At 40.7% G+C, this 23,781-nt stretch overlaps 1 protein-coding gene across 3 annotated transcripts in view; it reads left to right on the top strand.

Annotated features, from left to right (window-relative positions):
* Positions 1-23,781, top strand: part of nalcn (sodium leak channel, non-selective) — a 118,108-nt gene that overhangs the window by 35,616 nt on the left and 58,711 nt on the right. For all 3 annotated transcript variants that reach the window (XM_016477592.1, XM_016477591.1, XM_016477589.1), the window contains exon 12: positions 3,103-3,234. In XM_016477592.1, coding sequence (XP_016333078.1) covers positions 3,103-3,234 — 132 coding nt within the window. The remainder of the gene's footprint in view (positions 1-3,102; positions 3,235-23,781) is intronic.

Below are 23,781 nucleotides of genomic sequence, written 5' to 3'. Positions count from 1 at the left end.
GAAATAGGCCTTTTGTGTACATAGAAAAAGTCTTAGATCTTTGAGTTCAGCTCATGACAAATGGGGGCAAAAACAAAAGTGTTGCGTTTATAATTTTGTTCAGTGTAGTTGAATGTCTGTTGGTGGAGCATCAAAATAAAGTGTTAGTAGATATTAAACAAATGGTCTACTAATACTTGTCACCCTTTTAGTTACCATGGACACCTTGTTTCTGTGTTTTCCTGTGTTCTGTTTTGTTTTAGTTCCTGTGTGCTCTTATTTGATTATGTTCCTGGTCTCGTTTAGCCTGATTAGTTTACCTCCATCACCTGTGTTTAGTTAATGATCCTCATCTGTCTATGTATTTAAGTTGCTCCCTTTCAGCTACTCTCTGTTCGGTCACTGTTATAATAAGTTGTGTTTTCCCTTGCGTATCTGCCTAAGTTTGAGTCCACTATTAAATTGCGTTTTGGACTTTCCCTGCTGTCTCCTTTGCCTTGCTTCAACAGAACCAGTGACAGCAGCACAACTATTTTCAACATTAATAATAATAAAAAAAATGTTTCTTGAGCACCAAATCAACATATTAGACCCTCCCACCCCTCTGGATGGTGTTTAGTGTGAGGACACGCTTATGGGGGGGTTTATGTCACCCTTTTAGTTGTTAATGTATTGTCACCTTGTTTCTGTGTTTTCCGTCTTCTGTTTTGTTTTAGTTCCTGTGTGCCCTTATTTGGTTATGTTCCTGATCTCGTTTAGTCTCATTAGTTTACCTCGAATCACCTTTTTGGGCCATATGCCCGTTGCCACAGTGGCCGAGTCGGGGAACCTGGACAAGGTCACGAAGGCCCATCCTCCATGGCCTCCTGAAAGGCCGGCACCTCAATGGCTTCCTGAACTGCCAGCACCCACCCTCCCACCCCTCTGGATGGTGTTTAGTGTGAGGACACGCTTATGGGGGGGTTTATGTCACCCTTTTAGTTGTTAATGTATTGTCACCTTGTTTCTGTGTTTTCCGTCTTCTGTTTTGTTTTAGTTCCTGTGTGCCCTTATTTGGTTATGTTCCTGATCTCGTTTAGCCTCATTAGTTTACCTCGAATCACCTGTGTTTAGTTAATTATCCTGATATGTCTTCGTATTTAAGTTGTTCGGTCACCCTTATACTAAGTTGTGTTTTCCCTTGCGTATCTGCCTAAGTTTGAGTCCACTATTAAATTGCGTTTTGGACTTTCCCTGCTGTCTCCTTTGCCTTGCTTCAACAGAACCAGTGACAGCAGCACAACTATTTTCAACATTAATAATAATAAAAAAAATGTTTCTTGAGCACCAAATCAACATATTAGAATGATTTCTGAATGATCTTATTGCACTGAAGACTGGAGTAATGGCTGCTGAAAATTCAGCTTTACCATCACAGGAATTAATTACATTTTATGATGTTTTAAAACAGAAAACCATTTAAAATTTTTATATTTCTCAATAATACTGTTTAACTGTAAAATGCAGCCTTGGGAATACACAGACCCTGCAAATAAAACGTGTGACGCAGAAGGCATGCGCATAACAGTCCGAGTGCAGGCTGTAACGGTGGTCAATAAGGATAAAGCGCAGATATGCTGTTCTGAATGGACGTCTGGAACGGGATATTGTTAGACCGCCCGTCATACTACATACTACTAGAACCGAATCAGAACGCAGATATCGGTGCCATGCCTGAGCGATCGATTGAAATATTTGTCCTCTGGTTCTCCGAAACTGACGTAAGAAGCACCATCATTGGCACCGCACATGAAAAATAATTTCCTGACTGAGAAAATGCATGTGAACTCAAGTCGGAAAGCTCTAATAATACAAATCCAACACATCTTCGTAGTAACGCGAGTGTCCATGTTGTTTTTACATTCAGAATTAAAAGCATAACTCGGGAAATGAGAGCATCCGAGGAGCGCATGAATGCAGTAATTACACTTGCTCTGATGGCAGCAGGTAGCCTTCCGATTACTAAGTTAAACATGCTTAAATTAAAATGCCTAAAGCTAAACCTCGTAACACTCCAAAGAGAAAGGAAAAATTGAAATCGCATCATATGACCCTTTTAACTGTTCCCTCCTGGTGGAATGACCTGCCCAGCTCAATCCAAGCAGCTGAGTCCTTAATATTTTCAAGAAACGGCTGAAAACACATCTCTTTCATCTTCATTTGACCCTCTAACTCTAGCACTCTCTATTCTAATGCTACTTCTAATTTTATCTGCTTGTTTGTTTTAATTAAAAAACTTGACCCTCTAACATTTGCACTCTCTATTCTATTTCTATCCTAACTACTTGTTTTATTTATAAAGACAAAAGAGCCTCTAACACTAGCATTCTCTAGTCTTTCTCTATTCTTTCCACTTACTTTCTTTTTATTTATTATAAATGATGACCTTCTAACACTAGCATTATCTGTTCTTTTTATGTTCTATTGAATTGTTTTATTTTAATTTTAAAATGACCCTCTAACACTAGCATTCCCTATTCTTTTTCTATTCTTTCTACTTGTTTTCTTTTTATTTATTATAAAAACAAAATAAGCAACAAAAAAAAAATACTCAGCACAGGCTCAAGTGGAGACAGATTTCATGGGCAGCAGACAGGTGGCTCAGTCTGGGCTTAAATTAAGTTGTCTTTCCTGCCTCATGTTCCTGGGTCTGTAATGGGCCTGAGATGGGTTCATTTGGCCTGCTGAGGGCTCAGGCAGTAAGGGTCCATTTAGTTGGCTCAGTCCTTACTGTGATTAAAAGGTTCCATTATACAAGAGTGGAGAATCAAGTGGAAAATAATGTTTTTAAGGCAGCTACACTCAGTATGAGGAAGCAGTCAGCCTACTTGTTCATAAGGGAGAATATACATCCAGAGACATTAAAAGCGAGAGATGTACTGTACCACACATATATAAAAATGAATTAAAGAAATTGCTCAATATGTTAGCTCTAGGAATAGAAGTCATGCATTTTATTTGACTGAAGTGTGTGCACAGTTAAAATATACATGCACAGTTGACAAAAAAAGTTGACTGCACTGACATGCCTCAAAATGTCGCTAAGCTTTTGACAACACTGTGTCTGATCTTTTCTTTCTGCAGCAACTGATGCGATCTTCAGTTTTCCACATGTTCATCCTCAGTATGGTGGCCGTCGATGTGATTGTAGCTGCTAGCAATTACCACAAGGGTGAGGACCATAAACTCACCAATGATGAGTTCTACCTGGCTGAGGTAAGACCTGTCAAAATAGATTTTTAGAAACTTGTTGATTTTTTTAATGTGTGCAGCAATTTCACAAGAGCGCAGTGAGCTTGTGCTGAACCTCAATGATTATTAATAATTATTAAAAATGATATATTACTGATTTAATTTGAGATGAGAAGCACATCTCTTATTCAAGTTCAAATTCAAGTTCAAGTGAGCTTTTTTATTGTCATTCCGCTACTTGTGAAGACATACAAATTAACTAAATGTTATGCCTCACAGGACCATGGTGCTATATTTAGACGGACATATAATCATATAAAACAAAGAAATATATATACATATAACCTATATAAATTTACATATTTACAAATATCTACATAACCTATATAAACATATAACCTCTATAAACCTACACATAGCTATCCTATTTAAGGAGTAATCTAACTATATACATAAAAGACCAAACATTGAAATGTCATACAATTTATTTTATTTTATGTCCAATATTTTGGGTAAATTGAACAGAGCTAGAAATATAGAGCTGAAAATGATGCACAAAAATTACGGTAACACTTTATAATAACTTTCATTAATAAATCATTAACAAACATTACGTATTGCTTAACGGATCATTAGTTCATATATATTCACATATCTAGAAATGTGAAATAATGTGCTTGTTAATGTTTACTAATAAATGTATTAAACATTACCTAATAATTAAAATCTCATGTAAATTAAAATGCTTACAAATGTAATTAAACTTATAATTAATATGATCATGCACATCTTGAAAATCTACAAATGATTTTAACAGATGTTATACAATGATTAAAAGCTTTTGTTAATGCAAACAGCTATGCTGTGATACGGGTAGGGTTAGGGACAGGTTTGGTGGTATGGGTAGGTTTAAGTTTTGGTAAGGGGTCAACAAGTGTACAGGGGTCAATTTAATTACTATAAGGGAACACAGTTCAATCTGTTTATATTACATTGTTTTGATAAATGAAGTATGCTCTTGAAAAATTGTCCCCCCCTTTCTGTTGATGTATGACTCAAGGAATATTCTGTTTAATGATAAAATAAGTGTTGAGGTGATAAAAACATGTTTTGCACCCAAATTACAATGTGTGATATGCCTTTATCAAGCATTTAGCTAAACCTAACTAACCACCCTTTACACAAACATTGTTAAAGTAGCTAAAACTCAAGTGCCAATAAAGATACTAAAAAAATTACTAAATGTTTATAAACATTTACAAATGATGAATAGTCTCCACTTTAGATTGGGTACTGCAAAAATTATATTTATAATTTATCAATAAATTATTTGTAAAGATGTGAAAATAGGGTGAATTCCGGTCATTTGGGATACTTTTTGCCATCAAAATGACTGCTCATAAAGGTACTAATGATTAGTAAATGTTTATAAACATAATAAATGTTTATAAATTAAAATAAATGATTTAAGATATGCAAATAGTAGAAGTCAACACAACAAATAGACCAAATATATGACTTTTACAGACTGGGATTATGAGCTAATGAATATATTAACATGAATAGTTTATGAAGTGCCTATAAGCTATATTTTCACAACAATTGTAAATGTAAAAAAGAGCATTAGCTAATATGTGAACTAAAGTTTAATAACATTTGTAAGCATTCAAATGTACATTAACAAATAAGCTTGTAAATATCGTATAATTTCTGTAAAAATAATTTGTAGATTTTTAAAACACATTGAAAGTTTAATGACATTTGTAAACATTAACTAATGATCCGTTAAGCATTATATAATGTTTGTTAACGATTTATTAATGAAGCTTTAAATAATTGTAAACCATCTGTTAAAATCATTTGAAGATTTTTTTTTTAAATCCATGATCATATGAATTGAAAATTTAATGGCATTTGTAAACATTTCAATTTACATTAAATAATGATCTGTTAATCATTTGGTAATATTACCAAATAGAATAAAGTTAATTAGTTAACATTAACAAGCACATTATCTCATTTCTAGATATGTGAATATATATATTAATTATTATAAAGTGTTACCAAAATTACTTTTAATTTGTAATTTATTATCATTTATTTATTAAGATTATTATCTGGGACACAGCATATATCTGATGGCTAAAATGGATGCCCCAGATGTTACTAGTCATGCCCTAATAACTTTTAATGTGTAGCGTCTGCATAGGATCACTGATAATCATTTGGGCTTTATGTCTCAGAGATCCTTTTAGCCTTTGACATTAGCATATAAATTACAGACCTGGCCACACAGTCTACGTTTATATGGATGCTAAATTTCCAAGGGTCTCCCCCCACCATCCAGAAGATGTTAAACAGAACAGTACTCTGATCTCCCCATCTGACTTCAAACACATTCCACGAGAAGACGATCACATTCAGCACCAGGCATCAAATGCCTATGTGGCCCAATGAATTACCCTCACACTTACAATACACATAATGCACACACATAAAGACATTTTCTTTATTTAGGCCATAATTAAGCTGTTATAAAATGTATATGGAATATGTCGTATGTATGTTTCCCTGTTATATTAGCCTAGTTACAACTCTTTATGGGTTTTAGTTAAACTCTAAATCAGTGTTTTTCAACCCTGGTCCTGGGCGCCTCCCAGCACTGCACATTTTGCGTGTCTCCCTAATCAAACACACCTGATTCAACTCATTAGCTCATTAAAAGAAACTCCAGGACCTGAAATGGGTGTGTCAGATAAGGGAGACATACAAAATGTACAGTGTTGGGGGGCGCCCAGGACCAGGGTTGAGAAACACTGCTCTAAATGCTTATATCCAGGTTTAAGAATGAAGCTCTGCTGTAATATCTTCTTTCTTGGTATCAAAACGATCTGCTCTCTGTTTCCTAAACAATGGTGTACACTATGAAATACATCATGTTATTTTTACTATACTTTGGGTAAAACTGCACCAATTCACCAGCAATAAACATGCAAATTGGCTGTAAATGGAGACAAAGAAAAATTTCTCCCACTGAAAATTCACGCCTTGTATTGGCCATTACACCAAAGTTGGGTGTGACTGGGGGACCATCAAAAGACCCTCCCTCCCTCTCTCTCTCTCTCTCTCTGATGCATGCTGGGAGTCGGGAAAAAGTGGTGGTTGTGAGAGCTGTTGTGTGGTGAGAGTTTCTAAATCTTTTTCTTTTTTTCCTTTTTTCTCTCTCAAAGTTGTATGATTTGGAAAGTGTACATTTAAAAGAGCATTGTTTTTGGGTTGTGTGGTAGGATGGCATCTTTTGCCGAGACGCAACCATTATCACTTCAGAATGGTTTCAGGTGTGTTCCTGAAGACAATGCCACAGTGGAAGATGTGCTTGTCGTAATTGGATCAGATTGGTCATGAAAACATTTTATCTGCTTCACGGATGAATAAGGCTGTTGTGGTATTCTTGAAAAAAATTAATTTAATCAGTCGTTTAATAGTGAGTGGTCTGGTTATGAATGATGCTTTTGTACAACTTTTTCCGCTTTCCTCACCGTCCACAAAAGTTACGATTTCAAATGTTCCTCCATTCGTATCGGATGAGCTTTTACAGCGTGAATTAGCACGATTTGGGAAGGTTGTTAGTCCTTTTAAAACCATCTCGCTCGGCTGCAAACATCCTTCCTTGAGACACGTTGTGTCCTTTAGGAGGTATATTTTTATGATGTTGGAGTCTAATGATAATACATTGGACATAAACTTTCTTGTGAAACATGAGGGAAGATCGTATATGGTGTAGGCGACCACCGGCAATATACGATGTTTTGAATGTGGAGACATCGGACACAAGCATCTTGTGTGTCCGCACAAAAGAACAGGTGCAGAGAGTGCGGCAAGATCGGGGGTTGCTGCTGCAGATAACATTGAAGACTCAGCTGAGCCTGAGGCCGCTCCAGATGACGTTGCTCCACCTGTTGAGGTGAGTGCTGTTAATGCTGATGCTGTGTTATCTGCTGATAAGGCTGAAAATACAGAGTCTGTTCTCTCAGTTTTTAATAATGTTTGTGCTGATAGAGGTGTTGCAGTTCATGTGGTACCTTGTGTTAGTGCAAACGTTCTAGTGTCTGATGTTAAAACTGATGAAGTAGTTCCTAGTACTAGTGGTGTTAAACAGTTGGAGAATAAGGAACGTGTAAACGATGCAAGTCAGGAAGAATTGTGCTATGATGTTGTGAATAATGAGGAAATGGACAATGTGCTGTCTGATGATCTTGAGTTACAGGAAGATTCTCAGTGTGATGATGGTAATTCGCAGGGAACTGTACTCAGTTCAGTTCAAGCTGAATTTTCCTGGAGGCTTTAACAAAGACTCATTTTATAGCTTAGAGGAAATCAACAGTTTTCTGGATAAAACATATGGTAAACAGATTAACATAAAATATTTCTTTCCTGATGTAGACACATTTGTTGAGTCTGTTACTCTTTATCAGAGAAATGTTGGAGTAGATGAGCTTAGTGAGAAGAAGCGTTTTAGGTTGAGAAAGCATCTTACCACTATAAGAAAATGTAAAGAAGTGAACAGGAAAAAGAAGAAGGCCAGAAATTGCGTATTGTAATACGTTTAATATTAGCCAATAATTTATCATGCATCACACAGTGTCTTTTCTTAGCTTTTTCCTCTTGCTTTGTTTCCTAATCTAAATTTTTTTCTGTGTGTATGGAAACTTTAAAGATAGGTTCTTCAAACTTTAATGGTGGGAGGGATAGTTCTAAGCGTGCCCTTGTTAATGAAATTGTTGAACAAAAGAAGCTTAATATTGTTTTTCTGCAAGAAACACATAGTGATATTGTGAATGAAGCTGAGTGGAAATTGTGGTGGAAAGAACACAAAATACTCAGTCATGGTACAAATTTAAGTAGAGGGGAGGCCATTTTATTTTCCTCATCCTTAGATATGGATATTGTAAAGGCAGAGGAACCAGTAAAAGGTTGTCTTATTTTAGTTGAAGCAAAAATCCAAGGAATGCTTTTTTTCTTGATAAATATCTATTCTCCAATGGTGGGACATGAACGCCTTAATTTCTTTAATATCCTGAGTGGGATTGTTAAAAAAAGTTCTAGTGAAGGATATGTCATTATGGGTTGGGACTGGAACTGTACTGGGAATTTTACTGAAGATCGTAACACTGAATAACCTCACATACAGTCTTTAGGCTCATTTTCTAAACTGATAAAATATTTTAAACGATTGGATACGTGGAGAATTAAACATCCTACTGATAGACAGTATACGTGGGTCAAGGCTTTTAATAATAGAGTCAGTGCTGCCTGGTTGGACAGATTTTATGTCAAAATGTTTTAGTAATCGAGTAACAGATTGTTGTATTTGTCCTATAGGATTTTCAGATTATTATTTGATCACCAGTACTGTCGCAAGGGCTGTGCCAAACTCTAGAGGGCCTCGCTCCTGGCCTGCATTTTATGTCGTTTATGTATTTTTTTACTTTAATTTGGAAAGCAGAGTGGCTCAACAGAGACAGATGTCATGTCTTAGGCTTCCTGATGGGAGGGTTACCTCTAATGTTTTTGAAATGAGGAATCATGCTGTGGATTTTTTATCTAATCTTTATGCTGCAAAGAACTGTGACAATGACTGTATGATACAGCTTCTTCAGGGTCTTCCTCAGTTGGACTGTGACTCTAAAACTGCTTTGGATGCAAATATAACATTCAAGGAAGTTACTGCTGCTGTTGGAAATCTTAATATAGGACGATTCCCTGGAATGGATGGACTGTCAGCAGATTTCTATAAGAGTTTTTGGAGTTTTATAGGCAATAACCTTTTTGATGTTTTTTTGTGAATGTATAAAAGATGGTGTTATGCCTACATCCTGTCAATATGCTGTTTTATCATTATTGCCAAAAAAGGCGATCTAGCTTTCTTAAAGAATTGGCGCCCTGTTGCACTTCTTACAACTGAATACAAAGTTTTCTCAAAATGCTTGTCAAATAGACTAAAAAATATAGAGCTGATTGTACACAGGGATCAATCGTATTGTTTTCCCAAGAGGTCTATTATGGACAATTTATTTTTAGTGTGAGATGTTTTGGATATATGTAAAGTTTTTAATATGATTGTTGGTTTGGTCTCTTTAGACCAAGAGAAAGCTTTCGACCGTGTTGACCATCTTGTCAATGTGTTAAAGGTTTTTGGTTTTGGTGACAATTTCGTAAAGTTGATACAGTTATTATATACTGTACTGATGCTGCTTGTGTGGTCAAGGTGGGGGGTGGTTTGAGCCGACCTTTTCCTATATTAAGAGGAATTAGGTAAGGCTGCCCACTATCTGGTCAGTTGTACAGTTTAGCAATTGAACCACTGCTTTTTAAACTTCAAATGGTGCTGAATATTGGGATCATAACACCTAGTCCTATCATGCAAACTAAACTACCTGGTTAAACCAGTGACTGCTGTGAAAGGGCAGCTGACAACCAGGGAAAGACCTAGTGACAGCTAGGAAAGACTGCTGACAGGAGGGAATAGACCCCATCGGGGCTGCCATGGGTTAGCTACCCATCTAAGCATCTAGGCAGGATCCGTCGCTACATAGTGCAATTTCGTAAAGTTGATACAGTTATTATATACTGTACTGATGCTGCTTGTGTGGTCAAGGTGGGGGGTGGTTTGAGCCGACCTTTTCCTATATTAAGAGGAATTAGGTAAGGCTGCCCACTATCTGGTCAGTTGTACAGTTTAGCAATTGAACCACTGCTTTTTAAACTTCAAATGGTGCTGAATATTGGGATCATAACACCTAGTCCTATCATGCAAACTAAACTACCTGGTTAAACCAGTGACTGCTGTGAAAGGGCAGCTGACAACCAGGGAAAGACCTAGTGACAGCTAGGAAAGACTGCTGACTGGAGGGAATAGACCCTATCGGGGCTGGCACGGGATAGCTACCCATTCCGGCAGGATCCGTCACTACATAGTGCAGAGGGTCCACCCATCTTTGGCTATGAAAACCACAAGAAGAAGAATACCCCTGGAGTCTGCGAGAGCGGGGGCACAAGATGACTCATGGACAGACCTCACGGTAACAGACTTAGGAACGGAAATGACAATGAGCCAGGAGAACAGCACAACAGAGGTTGGAACAATAGGACTGACAGGACAAAAACTACAGAGATGCATCTGCAACTGGACAAAGATAACATCAGAGAAGTGTCTTAAAATCCATCAGGGCAGTAAGAAGTGCCTAAGAGAGCTTAGTGAGGGGCCTCGCATTGACCAATACTTCCTCAGAGGTAGGGTAAATCAGTCGGGTGAAGCCCAGTGGCGGGACAAACACCACAATCCACAGGGTATCAGAACCCCAGACAAAGCCCAACTAGGCACAAACTTACCCCCACTGATTAACCCAGAAGCCACCCAGCCACAGCCAGCAGTAGAAAGGAAGATGGATGGAAGGAGACCTCAGATACTTTGGCCTAAATCCTGCCACAATTAGTGGGCAACCATTGACACAGATAGATGGCCTGAAAGGAGATGTAGAAAGGAAAATGGAGAAGATGGGGGAGATTATCTACACCTATGGGGCACAAAGGTTTGGAGTGAAAAACAAGAGGTCAAGGTCACAGAAGGAGCTGGGAGGCCAGCCTAAGTCCAGGAGACAACAAGAGATTGATAAACTTGTAAAAGACAGGAGGAGCCAGAGAAAACAGTGGAAGAAGGCAACTGAAGCAGAAAGGAAAGGCCTAGAGGTACTACAGGGTGATATCAAACATCGCCTTGCAATGCTACGAAGAGCAGAAAGCTTGAGAAAGCAACGAAAGAAGAAACAGCAAACCAGGACTGCCTTCTATAGAGATGTTTTCAAGTTCGTCAGTAGTTTCTTTAGCAAGGAGAAAACCTGTACCCTTAAAGTACCCATAGCAAATCTTGAGGAACACCTGAGGAAGACTTATTCTGACAATCAGAGGCACATGCCAATCTCCATTCCAGAAGACCCGCCACCAATTCAACTGCCGGAGCACCAGATGAACATTAGGCCCCCTAAATGGAGCGAAGTTGAGAGTGCAGTAAAGTGGGCAAGATCAGCATCAGCCCCTGGACCCAAAGGTATTCCATTCAAGCTCTACAAGAATGCCCCAGGAGTTTTGAGGTACCTTTGGAGATTAATGATAGTGGCATGGAAAAAGCATCAGTGCAAAAGGCAGGCATAGGGGTCTTCTCAGGATGTTTGGAACATGCTAACATGATTTGGCACCAGTTGCAAATGGCCAAAAAGGAAAAGAAAGACCTGCAAGTGGTGTTCTTAGCTCATCTCATGGGATCTTCAGGTCTGTATTACCATACAGGATAGTACCACCACCTGGCAGCAGCTGGAGGTTGGCATAATGGCAGGTTGTACCATCTCTCCACTGGCATTCACTATGGCAATGGAGATCAAAATACGGGCATCCCGTTGGATGGTTGGAGGGGAACGTTTGAAAAATGGGTTCCTTCCAATCAGGGCATACATGGATGATATGACTACCATCACAATGACTAAAGCATGTGCTAAGCGGCTGCTGTATAAGCTCCAGGAAAACATCAGATGGGCACAAATGGAGATTAAGACAGGTTCTGTATAGCGAGAGTGTCCATACCAACGGTCATGGAAAAGCCCATCAAAAGCCTTGGACGTTGGTACACCGCAGACCTTAAAGACTCAAAACAGGTGGAACAACTCAGGCAAGAGACAGTCAGTGGATTCAAGAGAATCAATGGTACAGTTCTTCCGGGGAAGTTGAAGCTGTGGTGTTTCCAATTTGGTTTGTTGCCACGGCTTATGTGGTCAATTTCCATATAAGAGCTCACTTTATCTCATGCCAAGCACCTGGAGAGACTGGTGAGTACACAACTGAGGAAATGGATTGGTCTACCAAGATGCCTTAGCAGCATAGTGCTGTATGGCAATGGAGCTCTCCTCCAAGCCTTGTGGAGGAGTACAAATGCGCCAAAAATAGGCTGGAGATGACGTTTAAAGAATCCTGTGATCCCTGCGTAAGAGATGCTGCTCCAACATTGGCGACAGGGAGGAAATGAAATCCAGTTACAGCAGTTGCTGATGCAAAGGCAGCCCTCAGACACCAGGATATTGTGGGGCAAGTCCAATATGGTAGAGGGGGACTTGGGTTGGAAATAATAACACCTAAATGGCAAATGGCAACAGCAAAGGAACAGCGACACCTGGTGGTGGAGGAGGTACGCTGTCAGGAGGAAGCAACTAGATGCACTAGAGCAGTCTCCCAAGCCAAACAAGGCCGCTGGATGAGGTGGGAAGGTATAGAACGATGTAAAATCACTTGGAGTGAGCTGTGGAGCATGGAAACCAACAGGCTAAGTTTTATCGGGAGAGCCACCTATGATGTGCTGCTCTCTCCAACAAACTTGCAGGTATGGTGTGGACAAGACCCAGCCTGCCACCTGTGTGCAGCCCCGGCAAACCTCAGACATATCCTGGTGGGTTGTAAGACCAGCCTGACACAGGGAAGGTACACATGGCACCACGTTCAAGTACTGAAGTGCTTGGCGGCAGCAATAGAGACCAAGAGAGTGTCAACAAACGCCATCCCCCAAAATGCCAAGAATACCTTACCAAAAAGGCAGCCCTTTGTTAGGGAAGGGGAGAAAAAGCGGACCAAGTGCCTGTCCCCTGACACAGGCCAGGTGAATATAGCCAGGGACTGGGAAATGCGAGTCGACTTAATCCACAGACTCACTTTCCCATTTGAAATTGCAGTCACCAATATGTGGCCAGACCTGGTTCACTGGTCCAACTCCAGTAGGATCATCATAATAGTCGAACTGACAGTCCCTTGGGAAGAGGCCATTAACGAGGCCTTTGAAAGGAAGAAGCAGCGATATGCCAACTTGGCAGCAGAGGAGTGGGGCTGGGCAGTGAAACTCTACCAGGTTGAGTTTCGGTAGAAGTTGTGTTGCATTGGTGGAAACACCATACAAAGGTAATTGGCAACATCACCTCAACAAAAGGCATCTTTCACCCAGGCTAAAGTTAGCACAGAAACTGGGATCTGATGGACATCGGATAAGGTGTTGTAGGATATCAGACCGAATCAGACAATCTAAGATTTGGTCAAAACATGGTTGAAACATGAGGAGCTGAATTCCACAGAGGCCCAAGACAACAGGATGTTCATAAATCAGATCCTAGCACTAGCAAGTCTGAAGCAAGCCTAACCAACTCACATATTGCTGTAAACTTGGGATTTCACATTTTCATTCTCTTAAACTCATTATTTCCTCACTTTCTCTCTTTCTGCAACTTGTGTGAATGCGTGTGTTTATGTGTTAGATTAGTTTATATGTCTTAGATTTATCCAATAAAGCCTTATTTATATTGAAAAGAGAAGTATCTTGTGTTTTGTGCTCACAAGTTAATGTCTTAAACTGCCGATCTTGTTACTGTGCTAATTAATAGTGTTTTCACTATATTTTGGATATAAATATCCATTGCAGAGTTGATGTTATACGGCTCGTTCAATGAATCGCTGGCCGTCTCAGTGATCAGCCGTAAAACAGTGATTCTGTCCAAATTCCCTTTAAAATCTTAAATGATTCCCTTTGAGCTAAATTGACCTGTTTCCCTTACAGTGTCTCATTGGCAACATCCATGAAAGATAAGTACACATCATGTACAGGATAACATATCATCAAAACATCAAGGATCCCCACCCGATGACTGCAGTGAAGAATTTTACCATCTTCATCTATCCATCTGACCGTACTAGTCCTTTTTCTTATTGTTCCCCAGTCACACATAAAGCAATTGTAAATTCATGACTGATTATTGGGTATTAAGGCAAGAACCACGGACATGGATTAGGCCATGATCCTGGATTCTTGCTGAACCAAAATCAGAGCTTAACAATTGCGGCATCTCGCTGTGTTCTGCTCACAGCGAAGAAAATGTTCTATGGTGCAGCTAAATGGTGTTGAATATTAGGATCATAACACCTAGTTCTATCATGCAAATGAGAAATTGTCAGGTTTTCATGTGTTTGCCTATGCTGACGATGTTACAGTTTTTGTTAATCATAATGAGGATATTAAGAGGTTATCTGAAGTTCTTAATTGTTATGAGAGAGCTTCATCAGCTGAAGTAAACTGGAATAAAAGTGAAGCTTTTTGGGTGGGTCAGGGGCAGTTTGAAATTCTCCCACAATTGCCATGGGAATGCGTCTAATGCCACGTTTAATTGCTGCTGGAATGCGTAAAGCTGGGACATGTTTTGAGTATTAAGATAGAAGATCTGAGTGAAAGGACTGGTGTGAGATTATTGCGACTGCTAAAGAAAGCTACTTCTGAGATTTTTCAGTCTTTGGATGCAGACTATAAAAACTTCTTAAACGATCCAACAAAAATTGATCAATGGAGGAAGGGAGTTCCTTATGTGTTTCCCTCATTAAAAGTAACAATTCCCATGGGGGAGTGGGAAGATGATGAAAATTGTCTTTTGTCATTAAAAACCCCTCAATTGGATGAATTTGAGGAAGTAAAGAGGAAACACCTTTATATTTCCTGTGTAAAGGCATCTAATGCTCATCTTTTTAGAGGAGTTCCAGCAACAAAATGGACTGAGTACTTTGGAACTAATTCTTCCCCTAGAGGCTGTTGGTGGTCCCTATATAAGTTGACAAAGGACGAATTGACAAATGAACGGGCGACCTCCAATGGAGGATTGTACTTGGGGCCATAGCCCTCGGTTATATTATCTTTTTTTTCTTCTATCTCAATGGTTTATAGGAATTGGTGAAGCTTTCTCTTTTTAAATATTTATTTATGATCTAAATATAGCAAGTAGGAAAAATATGTTGACTTTATTGAATTTTCTGTCTGGTACAGCAAAACTTGCAATTTGGAAATCTAGAAAAAATAAATTACTAGGGCAAGATTCTTTGAATGTGCTGAACATGTTTATGGGACTGGTGGTAGCTCGTCTTAGGATAGAGCAGGGGTTTTCAAACTGGGGTCCGTGACGCAAAGCCAGGGGGTCCGCAAAATAATTTGCTATACCGTTTTTTCCGGACTGCAACAATTACTATTTTTTTTATAAATATATATGCATTTATTTTTGTTCTGTTATGAATGCCACTAAATTTAAACGATTTGGAGTAACGATTTGAAGTAAAATTCATGTTAGTGTTTATAATGTTTTTTTCCCTAACGTTCGTTTTGCTTAGATCTAGTCAGTATTTAAATTATTTCTGAAAGTAATAGTACAAACTGGGGTCCGTGACGCAAAGCCAGGGGGTCCGCAAAATAATTTGCTATACCGTTTTTTCCGGACTGCAACTTGCGTTTTTTTATGTTCTGCTATGCATGCTATGATTTATATTCCAATGTGACTTATTTAATGCATTAATGTCACATTTTTTGCATATGTGAAGGATGCTGTTAGTAGATATTCAGACACGAGAGAAGTACAAAGCCTTCTTTACACAATAAGTAGCCTAATAGAACACTGTTATAATTATGAGGGGGTCCTTGGAAAATCCTCTCCCCTATAAGGGGTCCCTGGCTCCAAAAAGTTTGAAAACCCCTGGGAGCATGCCTATTATAATTTGGTAAAGTGTGTAGAAGTGTTCATAGATATTTGGGTGATAAATGAGGTTATATGTACAGCTAATGAAGATGGTGATTTGTTGATTGCTTTTTTTTTTTAAAAGATGTAATTTTTATAATTATTATTATTCTCTCTCACTCACTTTTACCTTTTTATAATCCTACATATATGCTTAGTTTAGCTGTGTCATACCTAGTCCCATTTATTAAACTTTTTCATATACACAAATCAGGGTCACTTAAATGTTTGATTTCGTTACATGCTCTTGAGTGTTTAGTATTAACAGTGAGAAAGCTGTCCTTCTTGGCCAGGAGAATAATCTTTCTTTGAATTGAAAGATTGGTGGACGAACCGATCAGTCGATTGTAAAATTTATTCTGCTACAGTTAATTCTAAAGCTGATATAAATATTAATAATTAATTATAACAAGTTATGAGTAATTATTAATATTTCCCCTTTGAGCTAATTTGCTACATATATTGCTGTGGAGAATGCTGGCAACATTTTAAACCTTGTTTTGTGAGCAAACATGGTGTCAGTCTATGTGTGTGTATTATTGTATGCACACTTAGAGGGTGAGAGAAGTTGCAAAGTGAACTTGCCTCGGATAACTGTAAGGCTCAAAGCTGACTCGAATGCGTACATTAACGGTCTCTATTTGTCTAACATATAGCCACTGTTAATTGTCAAACCTGTCCTGTAAAGACAAAGAAATCTCTTTGCAGTCCATTTTAATATTATCAACATTGCCTGTTAAGAATGAAGAAATCATCTTTCAGCGTGATAAGATTGATTTGAGCGATGCTCCTCATCTCAATCTTTACAAGGCCTTATAAACTTGTAATGCTCAAGGCTTTCCTTGGTAACCCCCCGTCATTCCATTTAAATGGTTTATTCCAATTCTCCCTTTGGTTATTTAATTTTGTTTATTAACATTACTTTTATCCTGTTACTTATTTTAATTATTATTTGGCATTTTTAAAACCTAAATAACCCACTAGACAAAAACAAAAAGTTCACTGACAAAAGTCCGGTGCTAACCCGTGCAAAGTAGCCACACCTTGCCATTCATGGTCAAATAGGCGTCAGGTCTTCAATCCGCTACCTGTCTGCACCTGCCAGCCAAACAGTACATAGAATATATAATTACCTATTATTGCAGCCCGCTAACACTGCAAGGACTTGCATTGGCCCTTTGTGCTTTCTTTTTCTCTTCACCAGTTAGTCAGCATGTCTCGATCATCCAGCCCTGATTCCCACTGGGATCTACTAGAAGCCTGGCTGAGTGCCATGACTGGTACCCTCCTGCCTGAAGCTGCTGGTGGCCTGCAGCACCTGAGCTGGGAACAGCTAGCTGACAACCTGTGTTCCTCTGTGTAGACACAGCATGCCGAGAACAGCAGGAAAAGGACAACAGAGAGGAGCTGAATGAAAAACTCCAGCAACAGCAACAGTTCATAGAGAACTTAAACATGCTTATAGACTGCAAAGTGATTCTGAAAGGGAAATGCACACCACATAACTAGTAAACTAATACTTCCTAGTCAAGAATTTCCAGTCCAAAAGTGGGGTGAGAGCCCACTGCTTAAGACATAACCCGCCAGCATCCCAGAACCCCCAGCAGCAAGGGGGTGGGAGCTTTTCCAAAGATCCCTGTCTTCCAGTCACGGTGTGGCCCCCAAAGAACTGGATAAGCTGGCCAGAAATATCCCATTTTCACCCCAAACCCTGCAGGAGGCCACAACGTGCACAGCCTGCAAGACATTGACTTTCACTTGTAAACTGTGGCCAATGTGACCACACGAGACAGACTATATCTGCTCAGAATCACCTCCAGCCGTGAGGTGCGGAGCTTCCTAGACCAGTAGCCAGAAACAGTCAAAGCAGTTTACCAGCAGCTACAACAGGCTTTGATTGGAGAGTTCTCTGACCCAGAGTTAGAGGAAGGACTGATTACTGCCATGGACCTTAAACAGAGCCAACAGGAAACCATACATACCTACTACAACAGGCTCTGACAGGCCTACTTCGGAGCACGGAACGAGCCAGGAATGGAGGAGGACTTCAAACGTCAAAGCCCTGTTCCTCCGGCATCTGCGCCTTACGGTGAGCCACCACTTGGGGGTCCTGTTCAAGGAGTAAGTCCACCCAACAGCTGCAGGACTTAGACCATAAGGCCTATGCCAAATAAAGGACTGCTTTTGAAAAGACTGGGAAAAAAAACACAATCTACCCTGTCTCTGATCAGGGTTCAGAACTGGCTCTAGAGGGCACACAACAATGCCACCGTGACAAACCTTTCCACAAAATGTCAGGACCATTCCCAAGCACTAGACTGGGTGCCACAAGGGATCCTGGGACAAGACACAACCACCCATGAACCCAAAGGGTGGAGCCACGGGGGAAGCCAAGAGACAGCTCATGGGGAGCCGATCCCCATCGACCCAGAAGGCCAGCAGCAGAACCCCTTTCAACATGCCCTACATAAGCCCAAGTCTGAACAATCAGCAGAGCAGAACAGGGCAGCTACATCTAAATCAGCAGAGGTCTTAAAACTTCTAGAAGAACTCATCCAGAAGAAGCCCCACAAGGGAGACAAAAAGGATGAGTCAGATCAATTATGATTAGGCATGATATCTGACCTTAACACCCAAAAAGAGTACTCTCAAACTGAACCTCACAACCAGATTCCTGCTAATCCACCGTTGACCACGGAACCAGCTATCCCATCACCAATAGATGGCATCACTCAACCACCTCAGCTGACTCCTTAACCACCAGAGCCAGCCAACACCCCTTACCACACCTCCAGCTGAGACCCCAAGGTACTTGAAAGTGTTGTTTTGGTGGTATGCCTCCCTGACGAGCCACATGCGACTGCCTGCCAGTCACTACACAAGCCCCAGTGCCAAGACTCCTGGGGAACCTGATCGAAAGGGGGGAGACCAAAATACACTGCCATCACATTGGAAAATGAGTTGAGACTTGAAGCCCTGGAGGACACTGGAGCTGTCCTCACTTTAACCCTCTGGGGTCCGAGGGTGTTTTGGGCCCTGGAGAAGTTTTGACATGTCCTGACATTTGTGCTTTTTTCAGTTGCTAATAAGCATTTTAATGGCTAAGTTTAGTAGCACCATAATCAGCACAAACTGGGCTACAATAATATGTGGGCAGCATGTATGTATGTGATTGTGTTTTTGAGAAAACAACGTTTATGCGTGCTTAGTGAAAAACTAAAATTTTAAAGTCACTGAGATAAGGCCATAAAACACATACAGAACATTTGTTCACAAGACTATTGAGAACTGGATCTTGAAGTCTAGAGTTTTTGTTTCAGAATGATGTGATAATCATCTTGTTTACTCACTCACAGAAAACAATATATTGATTTAAATTTTCTAAGACACATTTTGTGTAGAAAAGGAATATGCGAATGGTCATGGATAATGATGTGATTCACACCTGAGAAGAGAAAGGCCTGCATAATGAGCTGCATAATGAGCCTTTCAGTCAGGTGTGTGACAGGGAATTGCTACAAGAAAGAATGAGGGAAAAGAAATGTATCTATTTTTTGTTTGTAGTTTATTTAGAATATATATAACTATCACATCATTTTGGGAGTGTGTGCATCACATGGCTTTAGCTGTGGTCCAGGTTCCTGTGCAGGCAGGAATCTCAGAGCCTGTGGAACATGTCAACTTCAGTCTCTGTTTTCCATGACCGAGTGGGCTGCTTATTTGCTTTGGCTCTCTTTGCAACAGGTTCTTTTGCACTGTTATTCTCACATCTGAAATAAAAAAGCAAGGCTACATATAAACCGCTGTGCCGTGCTGCTCATATTTATCATGCAGTAAAAATGCCCCTCTCCGCGCCCAAAACAGGTTGCCTGTGGATGAGTATCCAAAACAAGGACTGGTGGGAGGTTGTCCTGATCCACTTCACAGTTGCCGAGTGAAAGCAGAGTTTTATAATAACTGGACACGCATTTATACAACACTTTATTCAAAAGGAAGAACCGCTCGTTCCGCATGTCATTACGGTATTTCTGCGTCATTGCACATGCGCAGTCATTTCAGTTTTCGGGGTTCAATCCGATCGAGAGTTTACATGCACTCTCAATCGTATTAGAAAAGGAATAAACCACCCCCTTCAATCCGATCGAAATTTCATTCTGATCGAGCTCAATCGGATCGATTAAGGTGTTTACACTAAAGCTTTTCAGTCCGATTGAGCCATCAATCCGATTACAAACAGATTATTTGGTTGCATGTAAACGTAGCCACTGTGTCAGATTATGCGATTTTGACTCCTAAAGTCTTGTCGTGTCATGAACAAGAAACATGTCAGACTACTTGCTGTTACCCAACCATTCATTGTTTGCCATCTTTAACGATGTGTGTGCTGTCATCGATACGGCAGGACTAGACAGAAGGTGCCATAAGCATAAACAAACAATGGCTAGCAAACAGTGTGTTTTGCACTGTCTTGTCGTCAGAAAAGCCCAAAAATGAAAGAAAACCTGACAGTGGACACAAATCTGGATTTCATGAAGAGGACTGTACGGACTGCCAAAGAGAACTGAGGTAAAATCATTTTTATTTGACCTTTTTTCACTCTGTCGTGGTAGTCCCTCGAGGAAACATCATAAATGGCCTATTGGCCAGTATCACAGATGTGATGGAACTCGTCTTGGATGACCGGAGAAAAAATTAAACATTCTAGAGATGAAACAAATGAATCTTGCGCCCCGACGCCAATTGCCGTTTACGAATCCCCATGACACCCTACATCAAGCAGACCGTACCGAAATCAGGCTAAAATCATGCAGTCTGAACCGGGCTTAAGGCCTACTATCTGGGCTGACCAGTGAGTTATGACTTCCATGACTTTGAACTCATTTTACCAATAATTGGACCCATCCCAGTTGCAATGATTCCAGAAGGAAGCTTAGGCCACACAGTTTCAACAGTACCCTTCAAGGTCATCACCATGCCATACAGGATGATGCAGACTACCATAAACTCCGTCAAGTCCTGTACAAATACAAAGCATCATTTACCAAGGGCTCTTTATACTGTGGCCTCACTAACCTCCATGTCGAGTGTGTCCCCACACACCCAGAAGCTCCGTCCACTTTCGTCAAGCAATACAAGATCCCCCTTGAATTGTACGAACCCGTGCAGGAGATCATCAACTACATACTTGAGAAGGGTGTCTTCTGTCCGTGCAACAGCACCTACACTGCCCCCATCTGGCCTGTCCTCAAACCAAACGGCAAGTGGCGGCAGACCATCAACTATACAAACTGAACCAACAGGTGCCATTGTCGCAGTGGCCCATGATCCAGCTGGAACAGGAGATTCCAAGAATCAGAGGAGCCACAATCTTCTCCACGCTTGATGTGGCCTCAGGATTTTGGACTTTGGACACAAGATGGCTTTCACCTTCTGCAATCGGCAGTACACCTTAACAAGGTGCCCGTTCGGCTATGCCAACTCACCAGCCAAATTTAACATCTTCCTCAACAAAGCATGACAAGATGCCAGAGTAAGAGGCAATCTCATCTACGTGGATGACATCCTCAGGAAAAGCACGACTGTGGCTGATCACCTGAAGGAAATTGACCACGTCCTGCACCAACTGACCACCGCTGATGCTAGGATTGCCCTCCACAAAGGACAATGGTGCAAAACCAAGGTCAACTACGTGGGCCTATTCATTGGACCACAGGGCATTGAGCCACAAAACAGCTGCATCCAGGCTATTCAAAACATCAAGCCACCCACCAATGTCTCAGAACTCTGAAGTCTTCTGGGCATGTGCAACTTTTCACAGCAGTTTATTGAGAACTACTCGGACATTGCACGCCCTCTCACTGGCATGACCAGGACACAAGGGTGGTTGTGTATGCCAGCAAGACACTTCTTCAACCAGAGTGCAAATACTCAGACTGTGGGAAAGCCCTGATCTGTATTGTATGGACTATCCAGAAATTCTCTAACTACATCGTAGCACAAAAAGTGATCACTGAGATCTGCCAGCAGCCGGTCACATTTCTCAACAGCCAACGCAGCCACGACGGCATGGTCACAAACACCTGCATAGCTACATGGCTAATGGCCCTCCAGGGGCGCAATGTGGAAGCATGACATATCCAAAACCACAAGTCGGCACTGGGTAACAGCCTGGCAGCCTGCCTAAGCTGCTCCGATGGCACGCTGACTGTGATCATCAAAATAGAAAGGCCCCAACTACAGCCACCTACCTGCCACAGGTACTTTGAAGAGAATATGTGCCAAGGCATGCCCACAGCCTACATCAATGGATGTTCTTACAACCACGAGGGCATCCTAAAGGCAGGTGCAGATGCTCTCTGGCTAAATAACCAAACTTGCCCACCACAACACTTCAAGTTGGGTCCCCAGTCATCACAATATGCTGAGATAGCAGCTATTCTCATAACCCTGCAAATAGCATCGGCCCATAACATCAGAGACCTGTTTATTTGCACAAACTTCAACTATGCCAAACGTAGCTTCACATGCAACCTTCCAGGCTGGAAACTAAATGGCTTCAAGACAGCAAACAACAAACCAGTTAAACACCAACACCTGTTCCAGGCATGCGATGACATCAGAAGTAAACATGATATAATCGTCTACTGGAAGAAGTTGAAAGGACACTCAAAGCAACCGGGCCCGGACAAGGACCTCAGTGACCAAACGGATGCCCTTGCCAAAGCAGGCAAAGCAGAGCTATGGTCTCCACCAACCCACCCAACCACTCTTAAGGCCTCGATATACTTCAAGTGAAATCGAAGAACGAACTGATGTGACGTCATTTCGAACAAAATCAGGGCAAAACGAAGTTCGTTTTGGGAGTTTGAAATGGCTTGCCAAAGCGAACTCTCCGGAAAAGTTTGCACCGGATGCAAAACACCTTCGTATTACCACTGGTCCGTGGTGATTACGTAATAGGCAGATGTGCGCTGAGGCTCCGCCTTCCTTTACATGGAACACTTCTCTGGCTCATTTCAAGAAAAACAGATCGGCTATATTACACTTTCATTGGAGCAGAATGTCATTGTGACAATCGCTAAACTCCAACATACATTTTTGTCTGTGTTTTCAGATTATCAGTGCTTTTTCTGCAGTCCAGAAAGAGCATGTACACATGGTTGCCAGGTTGGGAAGACAGAAAATGTATCCATTTAAGAGAAAAGCTCTGATTGGGGGATTTAAAATCTTAACATATGGCAACCCCAAGCATGAAAGCTTGTGGGGGCTTGTTACCAATGCAAGATTACGGAAATATCAATCGGGAAAAAAAAAATGTTAACAGGATAATTAACCAGTGGGCCAACAAGTCTGCGTAATTAACTGAGAAAACCAAAAATATTTTTAAAAAGAGTTAAGCACACAACAAACTTTATTAAGATTTGGAACAATAATGTGTGTGTGTGCTTGAGACTCACGGAAAGAGGGCGTCCAGTACTCGTTGTCCAGTCAGCAGGGGGTGATTTGCAGGTAGTTTTTCAGTAACAGGCCTCACCTGTCGCACAGGCCACACCTGCACCATGGTGAACTTCTCCTTGACTCCTTCAAACTCCAGTTCCAGCACCACATCCTGACACACACAACGAAAAGGGAATTTCCAGTATTTAGTAATATTAGGTTTCTTCCTCATCTTACCTAAACATCTGAGGGAGTTTTTCCATCCAACTGTTTCTTTTATTAGGTGCTATACAAATAAATTGAAATTGATGTGAACTACTCTTGCGTGCTTGTCTATAAAAGTGTGGTAGTATTTCAGGACATGTGAGGATGATCGTGAGCTTGACTCACAGAGACATCATAATTTCCTGGCGGAGCGAGGTAGTACAACCACGAGGGCATCCTAAAGGCAGGTGCTGGTGTTCTCTGGCTAAATGATCGACCTTGCCCACCACAACAC

This window comes from Sinocyclocheilus anshuiensis, unplaced genomic scaffold, assembly GCF_001515605.1.
Source record: "Sinocyclocheilus anshuiensis isolate Anshui unplaced genomic scaffold, SAMN03320099.WGS_v1.1 scaffold1620, whole genome shotgun sequence".
In the NCBI taxonomy this organism is placed as follows: Eukaryota; Metazoa; Chordata; class Actinopteri; order Cypriniformes; family Cyprinidae; genus Sinocyclocheilus; species Sinocyclocheilus anshuiensis.
Note: the sequence above shows the minus strand (reverse complement) of the source record. Positions and strands in the feature narration are given on the sequence as shown.